Source organism: Carcharodon carcharias, chromosome 7 (assembly GCF_017639515.1).
Source record: "Carcharodon carcharias isolate sCarCar2 chromosome 7, sCarCar2.pri, whole genome shotgun sequence".
In the NCBI taxonomy this organism is placed as follows: Eukaryota; Metazoa; Chordata; class Chondrichthyes; order Lamniformes; family Lamnidae; genus Carcharodon; species Carcharodon carcharias.
The window spans coordinates 17,169,980-17,189,131 of NC_054473.1; the positions used below are offsets into that span (position 1 = coordinate 17,169,980).

The 19,152-nt window shown below is 43.2% G+C and overlaps 1 protein-coding gene across 2 annotated transcripts in view; it reads right to left on the reverse strand.

Annotated features, from left to right (window-relative positions):
- LOC121280172 (caM kinase-like vesicle-associated protein) overlaps positions 1 to 19,152 on the reverse strand; it is a 158,142-nt gene that overhangs the window by 3,287 nt on the left and 135,703 nt on the right. For both annotated transcript variants that reach the window (XM_041191889.1, XM_041191888.1), the window contains 5 exons: positions 16,833 to 16,953; positions 12,468 to 12,543; positions 9,035 to 9,171; positions 3,056 to 3,134; positions 2,019 to 2,106 (listed from right to left, as the gene is read on the reverse strand). In XM_041191889.1, the coding sequence (XP_041047823.1) occupies positions 2,019 to 2,106; positions 3,056 to 3,134; positions 9,035 to 9,171; positions 12,468 to 12,543; positions 16,833 to 16,953 (501 nt within the window). The remainder of the gene's footprint in view (positions 1 to 2,018; positions 2,107 to 3,055; positions 3,135 to 9,034; positions 9,172 to 12,467; positions 12,544 to 16,832; positions 16,954 to 19,152) is intronic.

Consider the following 19,152-nt stretch of genomic DNA (forward strand, 5'->3'; position numbering starts at 1 on the left):
TCAGCGGCCCCCCTTTCCTGATGTCAGGTCCCTCAATCAGGCACAGGGTGCCTGACAACGAGGATCGCACTCCTAGTAGGTCACTAGTAAACTTGACAAGGTTTGCTGGGTGACCTTTTGGAGGAATTGGAAAGCTGTATGACTCCATTTGATCCCTGAGCCATCATTATATTTCAGTGAGCTCAGGAAAGAGGGTGACAATTGGCTCATTAAAGAGCTTAATTGACATGCCGCTGCGAGGGGGTGAGTTTCCCACATGTGACCTGCCACATTCTCGCCTCTGACTTAATATGTGGGAGGTTTCCTCCTCCCTGCCTGCGGGGAGGCTGACATGTGGCCTCTCTTGTGATGAAGTGGGCCCAGGCGCCATGTTTCCTACTACGACAGGCTGGATTAAATTACCCCCCATTATGTAGCCCAGGACATTGAGGTAGGGGTAGTGCAAACTTTTCTTTCCATAGAGCACAGGAGATCCACAGCATAGGCTCATCACCACAGCCCAGCAGGCAACCCTTTTACCTATATGGTGTGATCCTGATCTCAGTTGTGCCATATTTAGGTGCCATTGGGCATAGGGCATTTGTCCAAAGGGAGTGTATTTCCTGGTGGCCAATTGTAGGAAAATATTGACAAGTGGCTGGGAGAGGAATATCCTCTTAGCCATGAAACATTAAAGGGGAGAAACTTTTAAAAAATTATTACATGAAATGAGGGTAATATTTCAATAAATTGATGAATAAGGTATTTGGTTGACATGGGAATGGTACTTTAGTCTACATGGCAATTGAACCAACATCACATTGTTTAAAAATATACACAGAAGAAACCTTATGGTCTTGTAATATCTCAGACTCGCAGCTGAATGTAATAGATGTGAATGTAAATTGGAATGAACTTTTTCATTTGACGAGCTCAGTTGAGAGCAATGTGCTTTCTGAATCAGAAGATTGTAGGTTCAAACCCCAATCCACGGAACCTAAGCTGGTACTCCAGTGCAGTACTGCAAGGGTGCGACATTGTTGCAATGCCAGACCTTCAGACTCAGCTGTGCAACTGAGATCCTGTTGGACTCCAGTGCATTATTTCAAGAAAAAATGATTTCAAAAAGAGCAGCTAATCTTTGGCAACATCATCCCAAGAAAGCAATAAGATGAATGATCAGTTAAAGAGCTTTGCTCGTGATAAGGTGAGGGGACAGCATTGGCTGGAATACTCGGAGAGTTGCCTGCTCTTCCACCATGGGACTTTCAACACCCATCGTTTAATCCTTTAGGGTTAAGGTAACATTAAGGCTATGTTACTGGGTTAGTAATCCAGAGGGCTGGACTAATGATCTGGAGAATTGTGTTCAAATCCTACCATGGAATTTACTTAAAGTTACTTAAATGGAATTAAAAAAAAACTAACCTCAGTATTGGTTGCCATGAGACTAATGGATCGTTGTTAAAAAAAAAATCATCTGGCTCATCGATGTCCTTAGGAAGGAAATCTGACCTCCTGGCCTGGTCTGGCCTATGTCTGACCCCAGACCCATTGCAATGTGGTTGATTTTAAACTACCCACTGAAATGGCCTAACAGGTCCCTCTCTTGTATAGCGATGGGAAATAAGTGTTGGCCTTTCCAGCGACACTCACATTGGGTGAAAGAATTTTTAAAAATCCATCTGAACCAACCTAAAAGACTAAGGGGGCTATAGTTTCTTGTGTCATCCAAAGGATTGCAAATCCCCTAATGCAGCACTCCTTCAGTACTGCATTACATTCTTAGATGAAGCCATCATGGAGCTTGTGCCCATCATATAATGAGTCTGGTACCATTGTTCAGTTCAGGTTTCTGGTATTGTTTGAGTCACTATTGCGCTTCTCTGCTCCTGTTGGATCAGAAAGTGATGGACAAGTCAAGGTGATTGAATGCATAAAATGAGAACATACCCGACAACAAACACAAACATTTGCCACCGTGATGGATCATGTAAGAAATGGTTAAAGCCAGTAAAAATGGTATTTACTTCAAGTACCTTCCATTTCGCTTTGGCAAAGTTTTTCTCGATCTGAGCACAGACACCATCCTTGATGTTCTTGTCTGAAGCTGCATTTCCAGAAATCCTGGACAGGAAAAATAAGTCAGAGTTTGAATATTGCTGAAAAAAAGCCACATGTCAAAGCCTCTTGCACTCTTGCACAAAGTCTTGCACTCAGGACATTTGCAAGAATACCAAATGTAAAAGGGACCACAATATATACTTCATGAGAAGAGAATGCTGATTGTTTGGCAGATGGACTCTGACTAGTTGAAGCATTGCCACAGAGAATGCACCATTTAACACATGACTGTTAGTTAACTGCCAAGCTTTGTTTAAATTCAAATCAGGCAGGTTAACTCTGATTGGTCAAGACCTTGGGCAATGAACCAGAGAATGGTTGTCACCTATTTTGTTCAGTTGAAACAGGTGCATTGTGTTGTTTCTGTTTGTAAAGAACAGGGTTCTGTGTATTAATATGTGCAGTTTCTTGCACGCATAAGTGAGCCACGCTGTGAGCCTGGCTGATAATCTTAAATTGGTTGCCAGTGTAATCCTTAGCACACGCAGGCTTGGCAGTTGACTGGAAGCCATCAGTTAACTGGTGCATTCTCCATGGCAATGCCTCTACCAATCAGAGTCCACTTGTCAATCAGTCAGCACTCTCTTCTTATGAAGTATAAATTGTTGTTCTCTTTATATTTGGTATTCTAGCACACGTCCTGATGAGTGCAAGATGAAAAACTTAGACATATGTCTTTTTTCAAAGATGCTCAAGTCAGAGTTCTTAAAAATAAATTAGAACATTTTGACATATCTAAATTAAAAGCAAAAAAATGTGAAAATACTCTGCAGGTCAAGCTGCATCTTGGGAGAGAAGCAGTGAGTGGTTCAGGCCGAAATGACCTTTCATCAGGTTATTCCTACCTGAAATGTTAATTCTGAGTAGTTCCAGCACTTTTTTTGTTTTTATTTCAGATTTCCAGCATCCGCAGTATTTTGTTCTTGTTTATCCAATCTCAATTCTGGCTTACCATTCATGATTAATGGCTTCTTGAGCTGTTATCCTTGTGTCCTGGTCAACCTCCATCAAGCGACTCACCAGATCTTTTGCTGGTTAGAAATGCAACATATTTGCTTATATTAAAAATTTAATATCAGTGGACATTGCAAAACCTCACTCCCTGTTGTCAAACTTTTGTGAGAAGCTTACCCCCATTATAACTTCCACATTTATAATGGGACTTGTCAAAATAAAGTTGCCCTTCTCTGCCTTGACTATACTTCCTCATAACCTGCTTTCAGTCCCATTCTCCAAGCTTTGCCAACTCTGTCCCATCTGTACAGATGATGCAACCTCCCATACTAACACTTTCTGGTATTTAGGAAAATGTAGAATTCACTCAGTCCCATTCTCCCGCCTTCTCCCCATAGCCCCACACACTCATCCTTGTCAAATAACAGTCTAATTCCTTTTGGAATGCCTCCACCACACTCTCAGGCAGAGCATTCCAGACCTTAACCACTCGCTGCGTGAAGAAGTTTTCCCATATCGCTTTTGCTTCTTTTGCAAATTACTTTAAATGTCTGCCCTATGGTCCTCGATCCTTTCATGAGTGGGAATGTTTTCTCCAAATCTACTCCGTCCAGATCCCTCATGGTTTTGAATATCTCTATCAATTCTCCTCTCAGCCTTCTCTTCTCTAAGGAAAACAGTCCTAACTTCTCCAATCTATCTTTATACCTGAAGTTCCTCAGCCTTAGAACCATTCTTGTGAATCTTTTCTGTATGCTACCCAATGCCTTCAGATCCTCCTTAAAGTGCGGTGCCCAGAACTGGACACAAAACTACAGCTGAGGCCAAATCAGTGTCCTGTACAAGTTCAACATGACCTCCTTACTCTTATGCTCTATGCTCCTTTTAATAAAGCCCAGGATACCATATGCTTTATTTACCACTCTCTCAGTCTGTCCCATCACCTTCAATAACTTATGCACATATACACCCAGGTTCCTTTGCTCCTGCACCCACTTTAGAGTTATACCTTTATCTTATATTATCTCTCCATGTTCTTTGTACCAAAATGAATCATTTCACATTTCCCCGCATTGAACTTCATCTGCCACTTGTCTGCCCATTCCACCAATTTGTCCATGTCCTTTTGAAGTTCTACACTATCCTCCTCACAGTTCACAATGCTACCAAGTTTCATATCATCCACAAATTTTGAAACTATGCGCTGCACACCAAGGGCTAGGTTATTAATATATATCAGGAAAAGCAAGGGTCCCATCACTGACCCCTGGGGAACTCTACTGGTGACCTTTCTCCAGCCCAAAAAACATCCATTAACCACTACTCACTGTTTCCTGTCACTCAGCCAATTTTGTATCCTTGTTGCTACTTCAAGTTTTATTCCATAAACTATAACTTTGTTCACAGATCTGTTGTGTCGTATTGTATCAAATGCCTTCTGAAAGTCCATGTACCATACATGAACAGCACTGCCCTCATCAACCCTCTCTGTTACCTCTTCGCAGGTTAGTTAAGCATGATTTTCTCTTAAGGAATCCATGCTGGCTTTCCTTAATTAACCTGAATTTCTCCATGTGACTATTAATTTTGTTGCTAATTATTGTTTCGAGAAGTTTCCCCACCACCAACATTAAACTGAGTGGCCTGTAGTTGCTGGGCTTATCTTTGCACTCTTTTTTGAACAAAGTTGTAAGGTTTACAATTCTCCAGTCCTCTGTCACCATCCCTGAGTCTAAGGAAGACTGAAAAATTATGGCCAGTGCCTCAGCAGTTTCCACTCACACTTCCCTCAGTATCCTTGAATACATCTCATCTGGTCCTGTTGCCTTATCAGCTTTAAATACAGACAACCTATCCAATACCTTCTCCTTATCAATTTCAAGCCTTTTCTGTGTCTGAATTACCTCCTCTTTCACCATGGCCTAGATAGTATCTTCTTCCTTGATAAAGACAGGTGCAACGTATTTATTTAATATCTCAACTATGCCCTTTGCCTCCACGTGTAAACCCTCCTTTTCGGTCCCTAATCGGCTCCACTCCTCCTTTCACCTCGCATACCCCCTTTTACTATTTATATGAATATAGAAGACTTTGGGATTCCCTTTTATGTTAGCTGCCAGTCTCTTTTCATACTCCCTCTTTGCTTCTCTTATTTGCTTTTTCACCTGCTCTCTGAACCTTTTATATTCAATTGTATTTTCTGCTTGGCATCTAACATGAGCATACTTTTCTTCTTAATCCTAATTTCTACCTCTTTTGTCATCCAGGGAGCTCAGGATTTGTTTGCTCTACCTTTCCCTTTCATGGGAATGTCTTTCCCTTTTTCCTCAACTCAGGATTCCCTCTCACCATAGTTGACAGGACTCTCAATGGTGTCCTTTCTATTTTGGGGAGACAATGGTGTAGTGGCAATGTCCAAAGGCCCAGCTTAATGCTCTGGGGACATCGGTTTAAATCCCACCACAGCAGTTGGTGGAATTTAAACTCAATTAATAAATCTGGAATATAAAGTTAGTCTCAGGAATTGTGACCATGACAACTATCCTCAATTGTTGTAAAAACCCATCCGATTCACTAATGTCCCTTAGTGAAAGAAATCTGCCATCCATACCTTGTATGGCATATATGTGACTCCAACCCCATAGCAATGTGGCTGACTCTTAACTGCCCTCTGAAATGTTCAGTTGAAGGGAAATTAGGGATGGGCAACAAATACTGGCCTTAGCAGCGATGCCCACACCCCATGAAAAGAATAAAGAAAAAAAAATTCACGCACTTCTGCTCTCACCCGTTCCCCTCCCTTCCAGAAGCACAGGAGGCTTCTCCTCATTCTCTCTTTCTATTCCATCGGCCTCTGCATTCAACTAATCATCCACCACCATTTTCCCCACCCCAAGCATAAATCCATCACCAAACACATCTTCCCCTTCCCTCCCCTTTCAGCATTCCAAGGGGACCATTGCCTCCGTGATACCCTGGTCCTCACTCCCTCCATTTCCTATGGCACCTTTCCATGCAAGCACAGGAGATAGAACATCTGCCCTTCTCCAGTTCTAAGGCTGCAGACATTCCTTCCAGGTGAAATAATGATTTACTTGTGCTTTTTTCATCTTAATATCCTGTATTTTCTGTGCATGATGTGGTCTCCTCTACACTGGGTAGACCAAATGCAGCTTGAATGACTGCTTTTAGAAAACCTCCACTCAGTCCACAGACAGGATCCCGAGTTTCCAGTTGCCTGCCATTTTATCAAATTTTCCTTTTGCTCCCACTCTGACCTTCCTGTCCTTGGCCTGCTACAGTGTTCCAATGAAACTCAGTGCAAGTTTGAGGAACAGCACCTCATCTTTCGATTGGGCACTTCTAAATTAAACACTGAGTTCAACAATTTTACATTGCAACCTCTGCCCCCAAGTTTGTTTTCTCTCTCTCTCTTTTCTCTCACATTGCCTTTATCTTTGCTTTCAAATGTCAGCCATTCAGGATCCCCCCATTGCCACTCCTTTGGCCTCACACCATCAAACCTTTCGTCATTTAATGTGCCCTGTCCTCCACTCTATCACAGACTTTCCCTTCCGTTCTTCTTCCCACTCTCCCCACCTTTCATTTGCTCCAATCGTATTACATTTATTTCTGACTTTTCCCAGTTCTGATGAAAGGTCTCAGGCCTGAAACATTAACTCTGTTTCTCGCTCCACAGATACTGCCAGATCTGGTGACCTAATTACGTTTGTGCACTACAATCCAATAATCCGTTGTCTTTAAACCCCACTCCTCTTGAAGACAGCACTTTATCTTGGCTTCTTGGCTGCCACTGGAGATTAGAATTAATGAAATAGCTCCTGGTTAGTTTCACTAATGTAGAGTTTATTGACAATTTGTAGGATTGATTATGTTGAGTTAATGAATCTCAGATGAATAACATAAAGGATGACAATTGTGTTTGAAAAACAATTCTACTGCCTAAGAAAAATGTCTCGAGAATTACTGCAAGGTGTTTGACCTTCCTCTTTTCAGGTGAGGAAAGAAGGGTCAGGAGCTTCTTTGGATCTACTACCAGTCCATTGCCCTAGCCTAGCTAGAAGTATATACGCTTATGCTCGCCTGTCTTGCACCATGCTCACACATTGACTGTAGCTCATCTGCAACTGCTCTCTGATACCTGTCATCCAACTACGCCTGGGTTGACCCCTCTTTCTACAGCCCTCCACTTTGCTCTATGGAAAAGGCCTCTGTAGCTTTTCAACTTTGATCAAATGGTCAAAATATTGACATTTTCTTTTCTAGATGTCACTTTTAAAGTTTCTCGCTCTTGCTATTTCAAGCATCTCTTCAGCTGTCTTATGGTCTGGATATGGAATTTTTGACATATGTCTTGGCATCCTCATTTCAAAGGCCTCCATTTTCCTCTCAGATCTTTACTTATTGTCCAGGTTTCTTAGGCATGCGGGAAAGTGATGTTCCATGAAAAAACTGATGGCTAAAGCATTCCTTCAGCGTTTAGAGTTTCCAATTCAGGGGGCTGGAAACAAAATTTTGGTGATTGAATGTCTTTGTCTTTGAAAAAACGTTGAAATTACGCTAAAATTGACAACCCTGACTGGGGTTCAGAACCAAAATACTGATTTAGAGAAGAAAATGATAAGCTTATCAACAGAAAAATACACATAAAATGAAATTTATGGGCAAAATTGGAGAATTAACCCAGTGTAGAGCTTTATTCTGGATGATTCTTTTAAATAGACAATATAGATTGGAAATAACGCACCCCTCCCCCAACGGTTCCTTGGGAAACTGAGCGAGTAGGTAACCTGTTCCCCAATAATCATACGAACATACGAATTAGGAGCAGGAATGGCCACTCGGCCCTTCGAGCCTGCCTCGCCATTCAGTAAGATCATAGCTGATCTGATTGTAACCTCAGCCCCATATTCCTGCCCACCCCCGATAACCTGTCACCCTCTTGTTAATCAAGACTCTATCTAGCTCTGTCTTAAAAATATTTAAAGACTCTGCTTCCACCGCCTTTTTGAGGAAGAAAGTTCCAAATGCTCACGAACCTCTGAGAGAAAAAAAAATTCTCCTCATCTCTGTCCTAAACGAGTGACCCCTTACTTTCAAACAGTGACCCCTAGTTCTAGATTCTAAGTAAGTAGGTATTCACACTTCCTGCAGCCACTCCCTATAATGGCAGTCCATGGCATGGTTTGTTCACTGCCTGCTCACTGATATCATGATATACTTGGTATGAAGGGCTTTTCAACACATGAAAGATAACACACGTATATGTGCGAATTGCGAAGGTCTTTTCGGCAAGGAGTAGTCCTTCGATGCCACTTCCCAGCATAACTCGTTACAATAATTCTCAACCAGAACCAGATTAACTAAACATTTGCCTGGTTGTGGGACCTTATTGTCTGTGAACTAGGTTGTCATATTCACCTGCATAACACCAGTGACTACATTTCAGAAGGTCGTTCATTAGCTGTTGAGGACTTTGGTACCTTTGGGATTTGAAAGGCACTGTAGAAATGTGAGATCTTTCTCTCTTTATGACATTTAAACCTGCCAAATCCAACGTTTTTGACACAGTCATCACTGATTGAAACCTGAAAACACGAAGTCCCTTTTTTTTTACATTTGATCATTTCAATTCTGAGAGCTATTTCTTTAATTAAAGATGAGGGAGAGGATCTACTTTATCTAAGAGGTTTGAAAAGCATGTCTGCTGAGCTGAAAATAGTAAGCATGTAAAGGGTGGCAGAAATCTGGAGTTCTCTCCATCAACAGGCAATGGATGCCAATGGGGGAACAATCAGAGCTATCAAGACTGACATCAGTAAGATTTTTGTTAGGGTGAGGATTTCAAGCAATAGGGTGCTAAGGAAGGGAAATGGAGTTGAGGTATGGTGGAGGCTGAAGAGGCTGAAGGGTCTACCCCTGCTCCTTTGTTCTAAAGCACAGGTTTAATGCTTACCAGCTTCTGAAATATCATCCCAGTATGGAGAATCAAATTCATAGTCTCCTGCCAGGATTTTTCGGAATAAATTCTTGTCATGGTTTTCATAATCTTCATCATCGTTTTCATCATAGAAAGGTGGGTTCCCTGATAACCTGAGGGAATAAAGAGAGGCAAAAATTGAGGGTTGAAAGAGCAAAGATTATAGATTCACCAACTAGATTCAAATAGAAAACTCAAGTGAAGTCCCACTCCAAGGCCGGAGTTTTACAGGCCCGTCGGCATAAAATGTGGCGAGCCATTCTAAACTCCATTGAGTTCGGCAGAAACTTAAAACCCGGCTGCTGTAAAGTTCCGCCCCAAGACTTGAGCGCATTATCTCAGCTGACAATTCAATGCAGGAACGAGGAAGTGCTGCATGGTTGCAAGTGCCATCTTTCAGGCAGGATTTTAAACTGAGGCTCCATTTGCTTGAAGGTAAAAGATCCCATGGCATTCTTCAACGAAGAGCAGGGAAGTTCTCTCCAATGCCCTGACCAACATTATCCTGCACCCAACACTTCAAAAGCAGGTCATCTGATCGCTTAACTAATTGCTATTTGTGGGAGCTTGCTGTGCACAAACTGGCTGCCATGTTTTCTACATAACGACAGTGATGGTACTTCAAAAGTGATTAATTGGTTGTGAAGCACTTTGGGACATCCCAAGGATGTGAAAGGCACTATATAAATGAAAGTTCTTTATCGCTTTAACAGAACATTGTTATGCCTCTGGATTTTGGTGAAAGACACACTCTGATGTACACAGAGTAAGATCAGGGGATCAGCCAGTGAGATCAAGCAGTGAAACAGGAGCCATACTGTTTAATCCACTTGTATATTTATTCCATTATGGCTGAAAATCAGCATCGAGATTTGAAATAAAGATCCTCCCTCACTTCAACACACAAACTTACATTTACAGCCACAGGTTTTCGACTGTTTACAATTCTCTCTGCATTCATGGGTGGTGGTGGTGGATTGGGTGGGGGCGGGGAGGTGGGGGTGGGGAATGTTGGGTGGATTAATGTTCATGACAGAAAGTTATTAATTTTACTTCTGTGTCACTTTTTCAGCCATCTTGCTTCAGAGAATGCTTCTACTACACCACAATGAACAATGAATGTTATGCTCAACATCAGACTTGGAAAAACTACCCTGACGTGATATGTTTTCTTCCCACACGAGCCACCCTTATGAACTGCCTGAGTAAGACGTTCAGTTTACTAATGGCTGTCATGTGGCGTCTTCCCCACTAGGAAACTGGATGGGGATTACTCAGACCTTATTTGACTTCAGACCCTCAGAATTGACAGAGAGCGAGGGCAGAACTCCTTATCCCATCAATCTGTGCTGCATTCAGTCTAGATTTCAGGTTGAATGGGTTGTGCTGTCATCTGATCATGCTGCTCCAAATCTTATACACTATCAGCTTTGGCACCATTTTCCCTGGTCAATAGAGAAAGTTTGTTACTTGACATCGCTGCAGCATCCCGTGAGTTGCACCACAGCTTCAAACTTTGGGTCTGTTGCAAAACTCGCACTCCCTCCCACAATTAACTAGAGAGAGCCAAATTCATGAAAGATCAGTAAATTACTGTGTTAAAAGAAATGCTGCAAGAACAGCTCGACTTTCAATAGCTGAGTGTGAATAAGAAAATCTGAAGACTAAGTTCTTCACACTTAAAGCTGTTAACAGCCACCTGAGGCAGTGAACATCAAACTGGTTGGAATAGGCTGCTGTCTCGAGCTAGCGCACGGATTGCCAACTCACTTGGAACAGACTGCCACTTAATGCAATGGATGTCATCTTTTGGAATAAACTGTCAACTAGTCCTTTGTTAAGCATCCAGATAGGAATCAATGAAAAAATGTGGCTGATTTGTTACTAAGAGATTGTCTAATCTGAATGTTCCAAACAATCTGCTTTGTTAATTGCATTGATGATAAGCCCTGTTTTAATAGATGCCATTTTCCTTTCCTGTTTGATAATTTCCTAAAGGGAACGCATGAGCAGATAAGAAACAGAGCAAACCAGGACATCATCCTTTCCTACCACCCCACGGCGCTTTCTGTGCTGTTGCTGACAGCTCAACATCTGGAATTTTCCAGGTTCTTGTCTACCCCCCCAATTTTATATCACTGGCTTCTCCACTAACTACATTGCTGTACTACATTCAATGACCTCCCTGAATTCGCATGCCTTTCATGAAGGCAACTTTCATCTCTCTTGCAGGTAAATGATTGAAGCATCTTAGCTTGATCTCCTTTGTTGGGACAATTGTTAATGACTCGGGCTAGACCATCTGAGACTTGGATATTGCTCCCATATCTTTCATACTGCTGAATATAAGGAATCAGGAAACAGCTTTATTTTAAAAACATCTCTCACTTTAGCCTCCGACCTCTCTCATCAAGGTTTTAATGGGGTGGTACGCCACAAATTAAAGAATGCTTCTTTTTGCTAGTCCCAAAATTTGTTCACTCCTCTTGTGCAGAAGTTAACTCCTTACTAGGCAATGGTTCCTTGAGCACTGACATCTTATGCAGGTTGCTATAGTGTGTGCTTCCACAAATATCTGTGAAAACCTATTTGAATGTACATGCTGCTGTATGAGGGGTGATGATGGCGTCGTGGTAATGTTGCTGGACTCGAAACCCAGGCTAATGCTCTGGGGACGTGGATTCAAATCTAACCACGGCAGCAGGTGGAATTTGAATTCAGGTAATAAATCTCAGTAATGGTGACTATGAAACAATCCTCGATTATTGTAAAAACCCATCTGGTTCACTAATGCCCTTTTGGGAAGGAAATCTGCTGTACTGGCCTTGATGTGGCTTCAGACCCACAGCAATGTGGTTGACTCTTAAATGCCCTCTGAACAAGGGCAATTATGGGTGGGCAATAAATGCTGACTTAGTCAGCGATGCTCACATCCAATAAATAACATGTCACATCACCAAATTTTGTGCACTATGGTCTCTTATTTAAGTTAGGGAATGGGAGAACCATTTGTCATGAGCTCTGTTTTTCGCCCCTGAGAATGATCTCTGCCGTTCTTTTAAAATTTACCTAAATACGTGGCTAATGTCCCTCTATGAATCAATGTATTCTCACAGGCACAGTTTAACACCAAGCCACCCCCTCTTCTGTCGGAGCATTCCACCCACACTGCCCTCAATTTACCTTTTTCAGGTTGGCATGTGGAAAGTTTTCTAAATGAAATTGTTTTGATCCATTAAAAATTCAAACTATGAGGGAAGATGACCAGGAAACAAAATGGCATTTTAAAAGTTAATTCTTGCCGTATATTGATTGACCGGCAGTTTCCGTATACCTAAAAGTAAGCATAACATTAAAAAAGGCTCCTCAACACTCCTGTAACCCTGAGCCCAAATGAAGCAGTACGTACAGTATGTACATGATCACTCCGATGGCCCAGCAATCAACAGGTCGTCCATATTTCTGTCGCCCAACAACTTCTGGAGCTGGAAAAATACATGAAACAGGCAATTGTAAATTTTGTGCACTGTCTCCACACTCTCTGTTAGTGCCCAAAATGCAGGGTTCTTCACTTGACTTGACAAGGTTCCGAAAATAATGCTACAGTACGCCAGAAGGAAAATCCAGTAAAATCTGGAAATGACCGGCACCGGTCTGAACTGGACTTATGTACCTTAAAATGGAACTCCAGTTTGGACCCAGTACCAGTCATTTCCAGGTTTTTTCCCCCTTCTGGACAATGCATTACACTCTTAAAACAAGTTACACATCAAAATCATGAACGGTTTGATACAGTAATAAGGAGAAACTGTTTCCAGTGGCAGAAGCAATTGATTTCAAATGATTGGCAGAAGAACTGGAGGGAACATGAGGAAACTCTTTCTTATTATGCAGAGAACTCTTGTGATTTGCAATAGGCTGCCTGAACGGCTGGTGGATGCATATCTAATAAAAGAGAGCTGGATGAATGCTTGAAGGGAATAAATGTACGGGGCTATGAGGAAAGAGTAGACAATAGTTCATTCCCAGTACACAAAGGCCCTGATATTCTGGGGACAGGCAGTGGGGTGATTTCAAATGTCCAGGATACCTGGCATCGCAGAGAAGGAGCTCCTGCTGAATTTAAACTTCAAATGTAAATTTTATTTTCTCTGCTTCCCACCTGACAGCCGGATCAGATTGAGAGGCTGTCTGGCTGTTGGGCAGCAAGGCTTGCAGTACAAGGCTGCAGCTGGAGACTGGAAAAGGAGGAAGGGAGAGATTACGGCAAGGTAGAAGAAGTGCTTGTCAGTGACAGATTTCAGAGAGAGAGAGAGATCATGGGAACAGAAACCATGGAAGCAGATTGGAGACTGTGGGTTGGGGAGGGGGAAGGTCAGTGGATCATGGGGAGAGAGACATTGGGCGCCTGTTGAACTGGAGATTATGGATAGGGGTGGATCATGGTGAGGAATGGCAGTCATGCCAGATTAGTTCAGTGGGCCTGACAGGGAAGCAATTCTGCAACTCCTGGCCCACAATCAGTGCTGAAAAAACTGTTGGATCCAGCAGTTCTGGTCTCCCTTTAGCTGCCGGGTATCCCAAACTCTGGGAAACCCAGTCTGCAGCTGACTAATCCAATTATCTGAGGTGTGCAGCATCATTAACGTATTTAATTTACTGACCCGCCTCTCAAGAGCAGGTTACTCTCCCTTCCCATGCAAAAACCACTCAGATTAAACCAGAAGAAGGTGTTTGCATGATGAGTTCAGGTCAGATTCAAGCCTTTTATGATTTTAATCTCTGGCCCCGCTTTTCTCCTGCCAATAAGGGGTTTAAAGTCCCCCTGTAGCATATTAGCTGTGTTAATAAACCAAACACACTTATATATTTGAATGAAGGCTGAAGAGAGATGAGAAACTAAGATTCCTGTGGTCACTGTCAAACGCAGTTGACTGCACCAGCACCTGTCATCAAGGCAAACATTTTAAAAAAATGGGAGGCATGTAAACCAGGATATCTCAGTCACTACACCAAATTGGGAATTTTTCTGTAATCTACTCCGAAAAAAGAAAGCTTGTGCAACACGCTTTAATATGTCCTTTTTCCTGTGATCCTGTTTTAAAAAAAAAACAATTAATAGAAACCTCACAGCAAACAGAAAGCAGTGATGTTAAAAACATGTGTTTTATACAATTCACCATCATAAGTTAAACAGTGGGTGTAACAATTCAACTCCAGAGGCTTGATTGGTGATTGTTCATAATTATGCTGCTATTTGTATTTCTGGACCGGGTGTCTGTCATCAATATAATGAGCAGAGTGATAAAAAATGTTGACATAGCGATTAGAGCGTCTCATTTATTATAATCGCTCTCGTCTTAAAAAATTGTTCTTAGGATGTGAGCAAAGCTGCCATTTATTTCCCATCCTTGCTTATTCTGAGTCATAGAATATTACAGCACAGAAGGGGACCATTTGTCCCATCGAGCCTATGTGGGCTCTTCTATAGTGCAATCCACTGTAGAGAGCCCACTACATGAGCTGAATAATATGGGGGGTGAGAGCGGACGGGACATCCCCCCCCACAAACAATGTCGACATGGAGCCGATATGATCCATGCTGACCACCCCCCTGCCCGCCCCCTCCATAAAGCAAAAAGCGGGGCGGACTATTGAGGGCTGAGTGGGACTTCCACCCATCATTGAGGTGGAATTCACACCCTCTGTCCCGACAATGCCAGGAAACTGTCAGTGGGTCTACAGAAAGGAAAATCAAGGCTCCCTGGATCCCTGGAGCAGGTATGTCCGGATATTGGACCGGGAGGGTTTGGGTAGGTTAGGGAGAGGGTCAGGTTTTGAGTGTGGGGGGGGGGGTGGAGAGGTGGGTTTCAGAGAGGAAGTGGGTAGGAAGGAAGGTGAGTTTGACCCTAAGGTGGCCGCCCCATGATGGGCAGAGGGCAGCCCTCAATTAGTGTTACCCCCTTCCTTCCTGCCCTTTAAACATTCCAGTTAAAAAATCAGGCTTCTGGCTCCTGTCCTGCTGCCCACGCCAAACATTCTATGGTGTGGACAGCATATTATCAAGGCCAATTGGCTTGATAACAAGCTTATTTGACCATTAATTATTCATTTAAATATGGCGGGCGGGCTGCCGGTTTTGGTGCCTGCCTGACCCCTTGTATTATGGGGGTGAGGGGGTGAATTCGGGGGTGGGCAGTAAGGTGGTGGGATGGGGGCCGACCCCATTTTACATCCCTACCCCCGACCGTGGAAAACACGCCCACTGGGGCCATGTAAAATTCAACCCCATGACTCTTGCCCAAGACCCCTGCAGTCCTTTTCCCCTTCACATATTTATCCAATTCTCTTATGCAGGTCATTCACGAATCTGTTTACATCACCCTATCAGGCAGTGCATTCCAAATCCTAACCATCTGTTGTGTAAAAAAAGTTTCCCCTCATGGTTCTTTACTCAATCACATTAAACACCGCCCTTTGCTTACTGAACTGTCAGTAATTGGAGATAGTTCCTCGCTATTTGCTCTAACTAAAGTCCATCACATATCGCAACATTTAAGTCAGGCTAGGTAAGGGTGGGAGCTTCTCTTTCCTGAAAGACATTAGTGAATCATAAGGGTTTTTGAAAACAATTCAGGAGCTTAAATGTTCCTTACCCACAATTGACTAGACTCTCAGAGCCTTTGGTGGTATTTGAGTTCATTGCCTCTGGGTTGAGAGTCCAGGTAACATGGGGTAACATGTTTGTGCTCTTCTTCTAAACCTTCTGGCTGGATCTTTCTTGGACTGACAATCACTTTAAAAACGAGGGAGCGATAGAGGGACAGAGATGGAAAGGGAGGAAAGGTCCTGCACACCCCAACCTCTGACCAGCAGCCATTAGGACTTTGGAATAGAAAGGTAATCCATTTTTACAGTACATACCTGTGCTTAAGGCCATCCATTTGAAGTGGACTAAAATTCCGATTGGTAGTTTTGTTGACGTTATAGATTCACCTCGGGAAGGAGTAAATACTGCTTTCTGTCTTTGGGAAATGGCTTGCTGGTCAACGAGAGCCACTAGGTCAATTTTAGAGCTTGAAATACTGGGAGTGCATATTTGAAGCTCAGATTCAGTGGTCAGTGCATCTGACAGGACTAACTTAAATCAAAGGAAAGCCAGGTGGGGCCTGTTGACAGTCACACCTGAATCCCAGACATAATCTCCCAATGCCTGGAGCTCTCTGCTGGGAGTGTGAATTTTCCATAACCTGCTCTAAGATCTTGATCCAAGTTATAAGGAAAAGACAATTTCAAGGTCATGAATTTAAACAAGTGGGTTTTTTTTTGTGTGTCCCAGACACCAAATATAAAGAGATCCCTTAAAAAAAAACATACCCAACGCCAAAGGGTCGGAATGAGTCCACATGGAGATATGAGAGAGGCATGAAATTTAACTTTAGGGGCAGCGCAAAACGAGCATTAGTGACTGCACCAGCCCCATTTCACATCTGCCCAGCACCAATGGAAAAGTAATTCAGGTTGGGTGTAAAACAATTTATTATTGCCTGGTTCTTGCAAATATCAAGGTCAGATTTAACCCCCTTAGATCCTTTGTAGATACAAGGCTGAGCTGGCATCAACTTCTGTAAATAAAGGTTGGCCAACTGGTGCAGTGAGGGCCTTCGAAAATGAATCTTTGCTTCCCTTTTGGGAAATGTGCTAAGAATATTATTGGGTGTTTAATGCAAGGTCCCACTGGACATCTTTTACACTTGCATCCATGAAGCCTTACCGAGATACTCTGGTGTTCCGCAGGGCTCCTTGATCAGCCCGTTCTCCAGCTTAGCCAGGTGGAAATCGCTTATCACAATCTTGGAGTTTTTTAGACGATTGAAGTAAACTAAGTTTTCCAGCTGACAGAGCAGTGAAAAGAAAAACACAGATTAAGAAATGATGGAGAGAAAGAACACAATTATTATTAGCATTCGCTGATTGTCACACATGTCAGCAGTTTCCCTTTCAGCAAGAGCTGACAGCCAATGCCGGTTTGCCAATTTGAAGTCAAAAGCACAGAAATGCAAGAAATAGATATCAATTTGAATGCAAACCCTGGAGGCAGCAATTACAGAGGCCCAGAATTTGTTGGAAAATAGCAGCGAGTTAAAGGCGCACCACGTTTTTTTAAAAAAAAATTCATTCACGGGATGTGGGCTTCGCTGGCTGGGCCAGCATTTATTGCCCATCGCTAGTTGCCCTTTAGAAGGTGGTGGTGAGCTGCCTTCTTGAACCGCTGCAGTCCATGTGGTGTAGGTACCCCACACTGCTGTTAGGAAGGGAGTTGCAGGATTTTGACCCAGCCTGGGTTTTGGTGTGTAAACAACTAGGTAAAGTGTAGCGAGGAAGAGTTGCCGCATGACTTGTGAATGGCCATAAACTTCTGGACAATCTGTGCCATTTGCCTTGCAGAATGACAGCTTGCCATCCATCTCCCCATAAGTGTTAAAAATTTGTTGCATGCGCACACTGTTAAAACAAATTAAACTCGTGGCAGGAAGTTAGGGCTGGTACTTAAGGACAGAAGGACCGTTTAAGATTAGTGTTTTTAAAATATTATTCAAACTCTCCAGCCCAGGAAAACAACAACTGAAACCTTTATGTCTCACTCCTGCAGGTAGAACATTGGCCCAAATCTTCCGATCAGGGTCGTATAAACTGTTTCTGGCTCTGATCATTCAAAAAGCTGCCCACTTATCTCCCTTTGACTTTCCTGGCCAATCTTCCACTGGAGGATCCTGAAGAACACACTCAGCATGGGAAACCTTGGAAGGAGCAGTGGAGAGATTCTGTGCAGAAACCACTCCACTTATTACAGCACTAGCTGACATATTCTGGTAAGTAAGGGCTTAAATGTCCCAAAGCTTCTCAGTGTGTTAGTGAGTGAGTGTATGAGTGTACGGGTGAGTGAATTGGTGAATGTGTGGGCATGTAAGTGGGTAGGGTGGATTAATTAAGTAAATAAGGGGGTAGGGTGATAGGTGGATAGGGTGGTAGGTGGGTAGGGTGGTAGCTGGGTAGGTTGGTGAGGTCAGGTCAGGTTGGCCGGTGAGAGGTCAGGAGGGAAGATGGCGGGATTGTGCAGGGGCGGGGGGGGTGGGGAGTTGGGTGGTAGGGGCTAGCCAGGTTGGGTCAAAAGTGGGTTGGTGGATCAGGGGGGCAGTCAGGGGTCTGGTGAGGAGTTGGGTGGTGGGAGCCAATCGAGTTGGGTTGTGGAAGAGTCAGGTGGTCGAGCTACTCAGGTTGGGTTGGTGGGAACCAATCGAGTTGGGTTGTGGAGGAGTCAGGTGGTGGAGACTACTCAGGTCGGGTTGGTGGGAGCCAATCGAGTTGGGTTGTGGGGGAGTCGGGTGGTGGAGACTACTCAGGTTGGGTTGGTGGGGGAGTCAGGGAGTCGGAGGGGTTGTTGGGGGTTGGAATGGTAAGTCGGTGAGGAGCAGTTAGTTGCATAATTACCCAGGCGTTAGACTAGGATTTTCGGTCTAACATTTCCTGGTTAACTAGTCAGTTAAGTAAGTCAGAACCATCCGAAGCCTCCGACTCTAATTCAGAGCTGGAGACTTTTTCAGAGGCTCTCAGGGAGCAGCGGAATTGCCCATCGGAAGTTCAAGCTTCCCAGGAAATTTCCATGGGTTCAGTGTGTTGGGGGACTCCTGAAGGGTCTAATAGCACATCTCGGGGAGGTATGTCCAGTCTCCGACGATTCCGGAGACCGGAGTTCTGGTCATTGTTTCTAAACCGTCAAAGGAGTGAAAAAAAAAATCTTACTTTTTATTTGTCTCTCTTAATCCAATCTTTCTTGCCCTCTCTTAATTTCTCTGTATCTAATTTGACTGTAACTCTCTCAATTTCCTTCTCCATCATTCCTCTATTTCTTTCCCTATCCTTAAATCTCATTGATTACGAAAGTAGACTACTGTTCACGAAGGCCCTAGACACCCTATTTTCCTCGCTGTATCAGATCGCACTTCCAGCACATATTTTGCAAGCTAAAAGATCTAAGAAATGAGCTATGCCATTCTCCATCAAACCCTGGGTCTGCACCATGTTTCTTGTGC